This window comes from Pteropus alecto, unplaced genomic scaffold (genome assembly GCF_000325575.1).
Source record: "Pteropus alecto unplaced genomic scaffold, ASM32557v1 scaffold134, whole genome shotgun sequence".
In the NCBI taxonomy this organism is placed as follows: domain Eukaryota; kingdom Metazoa; phylum Chordata; class Mammalia; order Chiroptera; family Pteropodidae; genus Pteropus; species Pteropus alecto.
The window spans coordinates 12,671,871-12,683,576 of record NW_006436283.1 but is presented as its reverse complement, the minus strand read 5'-3'; the positions used below and the strand labels follow the sequence as shown (position 1 = coordinate 12,683,576).

Below are 11,706 nucleotides of genomic sequence, written 5' to 3'. Positions count from 1 at the left end.
AGCTACTTCCAGCCGGTCAGCCAGTGGCTACAGGAGCAGAACCAAAAGAACAAAGAGGTCCTGGGCTGGCCGGAATATCAGTGGCAGCCACCAATGCCTGACGATTACCCAGAGGACATTGGTAAACTTCCAAGTGAGGGTGGGGCAGTGCGCTGAGGCAAGTTCTTCATTGTGGACTCTGGACCCGGGCCCTGTTCCAGGTCCCCCTCAGCTCCCCTCAGCTCCCCTCAGCTGGACCCTGGAGCCCAGCTCTGGAGGGCCAGGCAGCCACTTAGCTCAGCAGCAGGGCCCTGGGGTGGGGATGAGCCTATATTTTCCCCAGCATCCTAAAGAGGGTGTGCCCAGATCTGAGGCCCCGTGGGGCCAGCTGACCGGCCACACTGCTCTATGAGGTCATACTGCAAGCTCAGCTCTTATTGGCAGGGGGGAGGTGGCTGCAGGGCTCTGCAATCCTGCGGCCATGGGCCAAGGTTGGGCTGCTCCAGGACTGCCCAGCCTCCTCTTCCTCCTGCTCTGCTTCGGGCACCCCCTGCTGGTCCCCAGCCAGGAGGTCACCAGCCAGGTGACAATTGACCAGGGAACAACCAGCCAGGCAACAGTCAGCCAGGCAACAACCGGAAGCCAGACAACAACTCACCAGGCAACAACCAGCAGCCAGACAACCCAGAGCCCAAGTGGGACCAGCGGAGGGCTGGGGCGGGCAGTGCGAGGTGGGCGGCAGGGGGGCGTGGCGGCTCCTCTGCCCATCTGCAGGAGAGGGCAAGGGGAGGCCTGTCTGTTTCCCTCCACTCTGTCCCACAGCCCTGGTGACTGACGAGGCCGAGGCCAGCAAGTTTGTGGAGGAATATGACCAGATATCCCAGGTGGTATGGAACGAGTATGCGGAGGCCAACTGGAACTACAACACCAACATCACCTCAGAGGCCAGCAAGATCCTGGTAGGGGCCCTCCCCACGCCCACGCCCACGCCCACGCCCATGCATGCACACAGACAGGCACACGCACACTCCGGGCCCCTCCGCCCAGGGCCCAACCCTCCAAAGCCCGAGGCAGGGCAGGGCGCCCCCTCCCTCCCTCCCCTGTGTCATCTCACGGTGAAGAGGCTGTCGGAATTTGTGAAGAATCCAAATGGAATACTTAGAACAATGCTCACTTTCAGATTTGGGTGGGCGTATACTCAATGCCTAAACAAGTTGTCTTTCATTAACAGTCTGTTGTTAGTAAAAGAGTGATCTGTGCACAAATAAGTGATGCCAAAGTCAGCTTTTGAAAAGAGTGGAAGCCCATTTACCATCATACCCTTCCCTCCAACCCCGTTCCCCACCTGTGTGGTGAGCACAGATTAGACCAAGGCAAGCCGCAGGGAACCAACGTTTCTTAAAGACCATCTGCCCACTGTTCCTGGGTGCTTTATATCTGTTGCTTCGTTTATTCTCCAACAGCCTTGCAAAACCCACGATCTTATTCCCATTTTACAGATGGGACCCCGAGGCTCAGGGAGGCCAGGATGCTAACACCAACCTGCCTCCATCCTGATAGCCTTTAAGATACAGGGTGCGGGGCCTCTTCTCTACCCCTGCCAAGGCGTGTCCATGGGCATCCGTTGAGAGACACAGACTGCATCCAGGACATTATACACAGTCCAGGCCAAAGAGGGTCTTTATAAACAATGACAACAACTTGACAAAACTGTCTTCCTCACTGCCACTCCCAGTCCCTTTGGCTCCCCGCATGGCACCTCCTCCTCAGGGGTCTCTCCAAAGCTTCTGGGCCTCACACCACGGTTACCCCTGTGCCTTCAGCTACAGAAGAACATACAGATGGCAAACCACACCTTAAAGTATGGCACCCGGGCCAAGCGGTTTGATGTGACCTATTTCCAGAACACCACCATGAAGCGGATAATACACAAGATTCAGGACCTAGAGCGTGCAGCGCTGCCTGCCAAGGAGCTGGAGGAGGTGTGTGGCTGGAGGGAGCAGGAGGTGGGAGGTCCAAGGTCAAGGCCAGGTCCTAGCTTGAGGGAGCTAGCCCAGTGCGGGGCTGGGGCATGCTGCTGCCTCTTCCTCGATTTATCCAGCTGTGACATCTGCCATATCAACATGCACCTACAGAATTACTGGGAAGGCAGCACCTTTGGGAACACGCTCCCCCAGCTCCAGAGCTTCCCCCCACTGTGACGGTGCCCAGGGGAAGCAGGCAGCAAAGGGGTGCAGCTCACGGCCTCTGTTCTTCTTCCCACAGTACAACCAAATCCTGCTGGACATGGAAACCACTTACAGTGTGGCCTCTGTGTGCCACTCCAATGGCACTTGTCTGCAGCTAGAGCCTGGTGAGCACACATGGAGGGAGAAGGAGGGGCTGGGAGCGGCTGGCACAGTATTAGGGGTGCTGACCTATGAAAGGGGGCTCAGGCACTCCTACCTTGTGATTGCAGCATGGCCAGGAGACTCACCTCCCCGTTTTCCACCAGTGGGGCTTCTCTGCCACCACTTAGACCCCGCACCCACTTCCTCTCCACCTTCATCCACTGCCCGCCCTCGGATCTGCCCATCTGCGCCCTCTGGGACCCCTCCAGTCTCTCCCATGCTCTTTTCCTCCCTGCACTCTGCCCTTCAGAGCAGCCCGTATCTCAAATTTGTCTTTCGAGGCACTCCGCGCTCATTTCTTGATCCTATCCAGGGCTTTCCTACCTTCCTGGGCCCTTCTCTTGCCCCCCCAGAAACTGAAGCCACAACCTGTCGAAACCACTTCCAGGGTCCATGTTGTTCCCACTTCGCTCCCTCTACCGCCCTCCTGCTGGATTTTTTTTTCCAGCTCTTCCTCTTCCCCTTTCTCTTACCACACTGGCCGGTCCTTCTTACCTTCTCCTCTTTGAAAGAGCTCACCCTGGACACCCACGTACCTGCACACAGATCCACTCCCCCCTCCCTCCTGACCCAGCCTTCCCAGGGTTGGGGAGCCAGAGGCGCAAGCATTCTTCCTGAGGAATCTCCACCCAGAAACAACCTCTTCCTGGCCCTCTGCCCAACTCCCACATTAGAGCAATGACAAATAGAAAGGGAAATGGAAAATAAACAGGAGGGAGAAACAGCTTTCCCGGGACAGGGGTTTGGCCTACGGGTTGTGTATGTGAGTCTGCACGCAAAGTGTTGGGGGGGGTGCCCGCATGCATGTGCATGTGCGTGTGCATGCATGCGGGGTGCGTGTATGTGCGTATGTGTCCGCGTGTGTTTATGGAAAAGAGCATTGAAGGGAGTGTAGCCCTCAGCCCCTCCCACCCCAACAATTAGCTGCTTAATCGAGGGCCATCAGGTCACTGCCATTAGTAAAAATAAGAAACACCCACAAGAACAGGACACTCACATCAGCGGAGGGCAGATGTGAAATTCTGAAACTACAGTTTTTCCAAACTAAATTAATTTGAATGTACTTTCTCTGTGAGAAGGAGTTACCACGTAGCAAGTCAGATAATGAGGTGTGGGTGGCCGGGAATGCTCTCCAAAGTTGTCCAGCTCAGGTCGGGCCTGGGCGGGGAGGGAGCCACCACGAGTCTCTTGGGGGCTTCGGAACCGACACACGAGTTCGTGCCATCCTCAGGCCAGCTCTGCGAGGGAGACGTCCGCTCCGTGTAATCCGTACCGGGGGGCCTCACAAGCAGTCAGCGGCTTTGACAAGACACAAATCCAGAACTTCTGGCCCCCTGGTGATGCCTGGGTGGTTCTCTGTGCTTCGTCTTCACGGCCCTTCTTTTATTCAATCCAGTTCGATTCATTTGTGCAAGATACCTTGGGCCCTGTGGGGTTACAGAAATGAACTTGGCCCACTCCCCTACTCAGGGGCCTCCTGTCCCCAGCTTGATTTTCATTTCCCTGTGAGTAGGGCCGGCACTTCGTAGATAGGTAACTGACAAGGTAATTTGGGGGTCAGTGAGAGACTAGAACAAGAACAACTCAGGTCTTGTCACCTCCAGGCCACTTCTCCCAGGCAAGGGGGGTGAGGGGGGATGAGTGGGAAGCAGCAGTGGCTCTGGAATCCGCTGTACAGCTTTATTCCAGCTCTGAACTTCTGTGACTGAGTTCACCTTAGAAGGAGCGGGGAGGTGGGCCACGGGCTGGGAGCTCAAGCCATTCAACCCCCACCCTCCCCAGATCTGACGAATCTGATGGCCACATCCCGGAACTATGAAGAACTGTCATGGGCATGGAAGGGCTGGCGAGACGAGGTGGGAAGATCCATCCTCCCTTTTTTCCCCAAATATGTGGAACTCTCCAACAAGGCCGCCCGGCTCAATGGTGAGTCCCTCCCATCAATATGACTAGCTCTCTGGTCCCAGCCCCCCTGGGACCCTTAGACAGGTCCTCAGAGCCTTTAAGCCTGGTGAGAAGGAGGTCGCTGGAGGAGGCAGCGGGTTCGGGGGGGGCGGTGCTCAGGGAGTGCCCAGGTGTTCGGAGAGCTTGGCTGTGTCCCCTCTGCAGGCTACACAGACGCAGGGGACTCATGGAGATCTGTGTATGAGATGCCAACCCTCGAGCAAGACCTGGAGCAGCTCTTCCAGGAGCTGCGGCCGCTCTACCTGAACCTGCACGCCTACGTGCGCCGGGCCCTGCACCGCCACTACGGGCCCCAGCGCATCAACCTAGAGGGCCCCATTCCCGCGCACCTGCTGGGTGAGGGCAGGTGCTGGCAGATGTCAGTACGAGGGAGGGTGAGGCGAGGCCAGAGCAGGGGCAGGAGCAGAAGGGTCTGCCGACGGCACTTCGGGCTGGAGGAGTGAAAAGACTTGAGCCTGGAAGGAACGTTGCAGAGGGCGGGGCGGGCCTGGGTGTGGGCGGAGGGGCCCCCGGCTTGCAGATCCACGTGGTGCAAGTCACCGTGGATGGGGCAGTCGGGGCGCTCACGATCTTGCCACAGGGAGACCACATCACCCATCCTAGCTCAAGACGGTATGATATGGAGGGCGAGGAAGGGGCCGTGAGTGGGAACTGAGGCCTCCGCAAGGGGCGGCCTGTGAGCGAAGCCTCGATAGATGAGAGGTTCTGACAGATGGAAAATGTAGTGACAGGGCAGACACACCGTTCAGGCCCGGGGGGTCAGCAGGACAGAACCCCGAGGGCGTAGACTCACTTCAACTTTCTGACCCTCTTAGAGATCGTAAATTCAAATGCCTTGAACATGTGATGTAGGTAGTGGAAGACAATAAGGAATGGTAGGGTAGAGGCCACCAGGCTCCTGTCCCTGTTGGGCCGCCGGGATCACGTTCCTGGGGGACTCGTTACTGTAAGCAGAGAGGCCAGACAGAGCCACAGATCATTTACAAACTGAGAGAGAGATCCCAGAAGCTGGCCTAGCTTTGGGTCTAGTTCCCATTCAACCTGGAGGGTCTTTGCAGCCCAGGATATCAGCTGTCCTTGATCCCTGTGTGGTGAGACCAAAGAACATCAGAGTGGACATCATCTTGATGACTGAAAAACACAGACTCTGGCAGGGGAAGCAATGGGCCCAGGTGGCCTGGGGGGCTGAGGCAGAGCTTGGGCTTGGAACTCGGCCCCTGGGATGCGAGTGGCCAGGCACTGGTTGGAGCTGCTTGCACGCCTGCCCACATGCTCTCTCGCTCTCTCTCTCTCTCTCTCTCTCTCTCTCCCCCCTCTGTCCCTCCCTCCCTTCTTCCCTCTCACTCACTCTCACTGCTTTGTACTTTGGACTCCACTGGGTGTCAGCTCAAACTCAAACTCCTTTAGCTGTGAGAGACTCTCTACTTCGAATCTAATTTTCTGGACCTTTCCACTCATTCTTAATATCTTCTTTTTCTCCAGTCCTTGAAAACTGACCTCTTCTCATGCCCTAAATGCAGAGGCATCAACCTCTCCTGGGTGGTTCTTGCCAGGTGACTGCATAAACCAACCTCGGGCAACATGGAGGGGACAAAGTAGTGGCTGGTCAGGAGTACGGCCTGACTGCCTGCCCCTTTAAACCCCAGCCCCCTCACTTAAGAGCCACGGCCCCGGGGAGTTACTTGACACTCAGTAGGTGGTGGCCATGTATGCAAAAATGCTCCAGGGACCCAAAACTTCTACACTTGTACATAGCTGCTAGTCACACTGGTCTTCATTGCTCAGGGACAGTGAGGACCACCTTGACTCCCTGATGGCCAGCAAGGGTCTCACCCGTGAACCAGGAAAGTAATGAACTTGTGGGCTCAAATGCCCAGCATAGTTTGCAAAGAGTAGGAGCTCAAGGGACACCGTGATGATCCGCAGGGCTGGGATCTGCTTGCCCCGCCCTGCATGGTGGTGCTGAGCCTAAGGATAACACCTATCTCTCCTCTCTCCACCATCTCTTACCCTACCCGACTCCAGGGAACATGTGGGCGCAGACCTGGTCCAACATCTATGACTTAGTGATACCCTTCCCTTCGGCCCCCAAGATGGACGCCACGGAGGCCATGATAAAGCAGGTCCGCACCTGCTCCTTGTACTCCAGCTCCTCCAAGGTGGCCCCAGGACACAGGGAAAGGGAGGCGCCTGCTGGGGTGGGAGAGGGCCCTCTGATCCAGGAGTCCCTCTCAACTGGGCTCTTTTCTAGTCCCCTCCCCGCTGCGGCACACAGTCTGTCCCCACAGTCCCCGGTTTTGTCAGAGCTCCTTCTGTTTGCAGGGCTGGACACCCAAAAAGATGTTTGAGGAAGCAAACGATTTCTTCACCTCCCTGGGGCTGCTGCCTGTGCCCCCTGAGTTCTGGAACAAGTCGATGCTGGAGAAGCCGACCGATGGGCGAGAAGTGGTGTGCCATGCCTCTGCCTGGGACTTCTACAATGGCAAGGACTTCAGGTGTGTCCAGGCTGCAGCCAGGGGACCTTATCCTGAGCCCAGTGGGCAAGGGGATGAGCCAAGTAAAGCCTCCATTTCTATCCCCTCTCAGCCAGAGCGAACAGAAATGGGTGCAGGGGCCAGAGCTTAGGATGGAGGGCCAAGAGCATGGGGCCTGGTCCCAGGCTGGCCATGAGCTTCCGGCAGGGAAACCCCATCCACCAGGCAAGGGTCTTCCCAAGTGCCGACCTAGCCTGGTCAGTTGTTGGCACCTAAGGTTCCAGTCTTGGGTGTTAGCTGCCCAGGCTTCCCTCACTCCAGGGTGGCCCCTGAATACAGCTGGCCCTCTCCCTGGGTGCATGTGCCTTGACACAGGAAGGCACATGAGGACGTGAGGTGCTTTGCACAGATCTGTCCTTACCACTGATAGAAACTCAGAAGCTGTCTTCATCAGTGGATAGTGTCCCAGTTACCTATTGCTACATAACAAACCACCAACACTTAGAGGTATAAAACAGCCATTTGATTATTCTCATGATTTTATGGGTCAGGTAATACACAATGGAAATGGCTCATTCCTCCTCTGCAGTATTGGAGACCTCAGCTGTGGTAGCTCTGATGGCTAGAGATGGCTAGATATGGCTGGAGAGCTTAGTGGGCCATCTGTCTGGGGCTGTGGTTCTGGCTATTGGTTTGGTTCCTCAGTTTTTCTCCATGTGGCACATACTGGGGCTGGAATATTCAAGTTGGCTTCTTTACTCATATGTCGATACCCTGGGCTGAGATGGCAGGACAGCTGGGCATTGGCGGGACATCGCTCTTTCCCAGCGAGCTTGGGCTTCCTCACAGTATAGCAGTCGGGCAGTCCGAGGTCTTACCTGGCAGCTGGCATCCCCCGTAACGAAAACAGAAACAGCCAGGTCTCTTAAAGGCTAAGTCCACAATGAGCGGAGTCACTTCTGCCAGATTTTATTGGCTAAAGCACATCACGAGGCCAACCCGGATTCGAGAGAAGGGAAAGAAACCCCCCCGCCTCTTGAGAGAGGGACAAAGATGATCTGCCACAGTGGACGAAGTGTGTCTTATGAGATCTGTGACACAGAGAGCCTGGAACAAACCAGATGGTTCACTGGGTCACCTGGCCTTGGGCCCTTCCTTCAAAGCCATGAGGACTACAGCTGTAGGGCTGGGCAGAGCCAGACTCGAGTGGGGCAGCTCTCTTTTGTATAGGAGTCATAGGGGAAGGTGGACAGACACGCAGCCTCATTGTAACCAGGACACAGAGCAGCTCTTCCTCTCCCGATGGAGTGGCAGAAAAATGGGGTCGACTGGACTGAAGGGCTCTGCTTAGATCCCAGGGGGAATTTCATTGGCTCACGAAAGAGAACGAGGAAGGATGAAGAGGGAAGTGGAAGCTCTGGCGTGGATGGCTCTGCCGATGTCATTTCGGTCCCGGCTACGAGAAATCACGGGTGGCTGTGCTTGCTGCCACTGGCCCTGCGGGATGCAGAACAGCTCCAGTACTGTTGTTTCCTTCAGGAAACCTCAGTCTTGGGAGAGCCAAAAACGTGCACGAGAAACCACAGGACTTCTAGAAGGTCCTGCACTGGCCATAACCAAGTGTCCCAATGTCTCTAGAGCAAGTAGTTTGCATAGTTAGAAAGCAACTTGGCCATGTGGGCTGGAGCTATTCAGGGAAGTTGGAGGCAGAGGAATGGCCAGAATAACTAGACTTTAGGGGCTTCCAACCCCCAGATTCCCTCTTTCTCAGGCTTACTTCATAACTCCTTTTTTTTTTTTTTTCTCTCATAATGCTGTGTTCCTGCTTATAGCGGTGATGGGGGTCTGCTCTGTATGCAGTAAGGACAGCAGGTCCCTTTGCCCCACGGTTCTTCACTGTCCCCTTCCACACCTTTTCCCTACTCCCAGGATCAAGCAGTGTACCACTGTGAACATGGAGGACCTGGTGGTAGCCCACCATGAAATGGGCCACATACAGTATTTCATGCAGTACAAGGACTTGCCTGTGACCTTCCGGGAGGGCGCCAACCCTGGCTTTCACGAGGCCATCGGGGATGTGCTGGCCCTCTCAGTGTCTACCCCCAAGCACCTGCACAGCATCAACCTGCTGAGCAGCGATGGTGACAGCTATGGTGAGAGAGGAAGGGGAGATCCTGGTGGGCAGAGGGACCACAAGGGGCAGCGAGCTTGGGAGGTTGGGGAGGGGACTTAAAGGCACATAGGCAGAGGTTAGGGCAGGGGAATGGGGAATGAGAGGGCCACCAGCAGGGAGTTGGGGGGATGAAACCCATAGACCACCCCAAGAGGCAGGTCACAGGACCCAAAGAGGTACAGCCCACTCCTCCCCTGTCCACCCATCACAAATGCATCATGGCCGAGCTGCTAGGATGTGGCCGGAGGCAGGCGTAGATCTGACAGTGGGCTCCCTTCCCTTGGCAGAGCAAGACATCAACTTTCTGATGAAGATAGCGCTCGACAAGGTCGCATTTGTCCCCTTCAGCTACCTCATCGACCAGTGGCGCTGGAGGGTCTTTGACGGAGGCATCACCAAGGACAACTACAACCAGGAGTGGTGGAGCCTCAGGTCCTAGAACATTCCTCTGGGGTGTGTGTGGAGGAGTCTCCATGGGTGTCTGTGCATGCCCGTGTGTGTGCGTGTGCACATTGTAAATGTGTCTGAGTATATAACATCTAAGTGTGTATTTGTGTGTGTGTGTGCATGTGCACATGAGTCTTTGTGAGTGTGTAAATGAGGGTACGTAGGGGGTGATTGTGCACAGAGGTGTAGCACGCCGGAGTCTCGAGTGCCCAGTGTAGCCCCAGGTGCTGGGAATGTCTTTCAAGTCAAACATGCCAACCCTCCCTGGCCTGACTGTCCCCAAACCCTCCCTCCAACGCATCTTCCCTTTTGACAGGCTGAAATACCAGGGCCTCTGCCCCCCGGTGGCCAGGTCTCAAGGCGACTTTGACCCGGGCGCCAAGTTCCACATTCCTTCAAGTGTGCCTTATATCAGGTAACAAGGGTAAGGGGCGAGGCCCACTCAGCGTTTAAACGGCTGTCACCGCCACGTCAGGTCATGGTGACCTGAAGGGGCCTGGCTGCACTGCACACTGTACCTGGGCCACTCACCCGTGACCACGGCAGACCACAGTTTCACTCTTTTGGTATGACAAGAGCCTCTCCCCTCCAGACTGTTGAAAACAGAAACTCTACTATAATCGGCTAATGGTTATAGGACCGTGGTTGGGTAATGAACATTATCAACCGTGACCCATGGCTAAATCACAGCTTGAGCACGGTGGTGCTGTTTTGTCGTTGTTGATTTTTTCTTGACAAAATTGTGATTCCTTTACTATATGTTGAACGTCTTGCCTGCGATGTAATTTGAGTTGTACCGAGAAGACCTCCTAGGCACTGAAATTAGGATGAGAGACTCAGTTAGATTGGGAGGTGGTGCTGAGAAAGCATAGGGTCACGGACAGGGAGACAGATGGAACTGGGTGCAAATCCTGTCTTCACTCCTTCGCTTCTCCTTGAGCAGACCCCCCAGTGGTCCGTGAACACCAGTTTCCTCATCTGTGAAATCTCATTTCACAGGATAGTTGCAAAAGTTAACTTCTTAACGTACTAATACGTAGCAGGCCCGGGAAATGGTGGCCATAACACATCATTATTAAAAATACTCTCTGAAATGGCACGTGTCAACACACCAGTGCCATGCGTCATGCAGCCACAGCATGAAGGTGTCCAGGGCAGCCCTTTTCTTTCTGTGTGCTGCAGGCCGGGATGGGCGATTGTAGGATCTGGAGTCCTCCCAGGAAGTAGGTATGTGGGGAGGCCTCACGGTGGGGTTCAGGTGCCCCGGGGCTGCAGGTGGCCCAGGCCACCTGTGAGGCGAAGCACAGAGGGCAATGAGGGCTTGAGCCCCTCTAGCCCTTGCCTCCTGTGGTTTCTGGAAGCCCAGTGAGGGGCTACCTACCTTCTTACCCCAGGACCTTGCATGATGTCAGCACATAATCAAGACCTGATAAATAAGCGTGGGGAGAATGAATTGTGTCCCCAGAAAGCCTGCTCAGCAGCAGTGGGCAAGGGACCAAGGAGACTCAAGGGCACCTTGGAACAGGTCCGACCTTAACAGTGTGCCAGCATGACCTGTAGGGAGGGCCTTCACTGGCCTTCTCGACTGGTTTCTGAGCTTCTAAGCTAGCACTCAGTATCACACAGAAGCTGCCCATGTGATGATTAGCTTTCGAGCTTAGCGTAGATAATTCCCTAGGCAGGAGTGGGCAAAGGAGACTCATTCCCAGTTCTGACCAGGAGCTTTGGCAAAGTACTTTTAAGAAACACCAGGAAAGTCAGTGGCACATGGCTTGTGCCCAGCATTCAAAGTGGGAGGACTGTGCTGCTTGTTCGGGACATTCAAATCCTCTGCCAACTCAGAGATTGCTCTGGCCTTGACCAGCAGATTTCGACCAGGGAATCCCTGCTGCTGTGGGATCAAGGAGGTGATTCAGGCTGGCTTCCCTGCCCAGACTGCTTGCCAGATAGATGCGACCCTTTGGGACACTTGGCCTCTACTTGCATATACCCCAGGGATGGAGACCTCACTACCTCTAAAGCTTCCTACTAGACCTTTGCAGGGCTCTGTCCTGACCCTATTCCCCAAGTGACCTTCGAGCTCCTCAGCACAGACCCTCCTGAAATGTGAAGGGAGCCTCTCTCTCGGGTGGGAGGCGTGGAAGGGGGGAACTCGATGACTCTGAAGGCCAGGGTGGGCTTACTCTGACAACTTGGCTGCAGTGGGAGGCGGGGAGGGGGGCACCCAGGCTCAATGGCACAGCCCCTCGCCACCCAGCCCCACCCAGTACCTCCCTCC

At 55.6% G+C, this 11,706-nt stretch overlaps 1 protein-coding gene across 1 annotated transcript in view; it reads left to right on the top strand.

Moving 5' to 3' along the window:
• Nucleotides 1-416: 416 nt before the first annotated feature.
• Nucleotides 417-11,706, top strand: part of LOC102880255 (angiotensin-converting enzyme) — a 13,564-nt gene continuing 2,274 nt past the window's right edge. Inside the window, exons 1-11 of the mRNA XM_025047196.1 lie at nt 417-674; nt 802-938; nt 1,803-1,961; nt 2,245-2,332; nt 4,152-4,295; nt 4,479-4,670; nt 6,360-6,457; nt 6,657-6,829; nt 8,738-8,961; nt 9,269-9,413; nt 9,745-9,843. Coding sequence (XP_024902964.1) covers nt 461-674; nt 802-938; nt 1,803-1,961; nt 2,245-2,332; nt 4,152-4,295; nt 4,479-4,670; nt 6,360-6,457; nt 6,657-6,829; nt 8,738-8,961; nt 9,269-9,413; nt 9,745-9,843 — 1,673 coding nt within the window. The 5' untranslated portion in view covers nt 417-460. The remainder of the gene's footprint in view (nt 675-801; nt 939-1,802; nt 1,962-2,244; nt 2,333-4,151; nt 4,296-4,478; nt 4,671-6,359; nt 6,458-6,656; nt 6,830-8,737; nt 8,962-9,268; nt 9,414-9,744; nt 9,844-11,706) is intronic.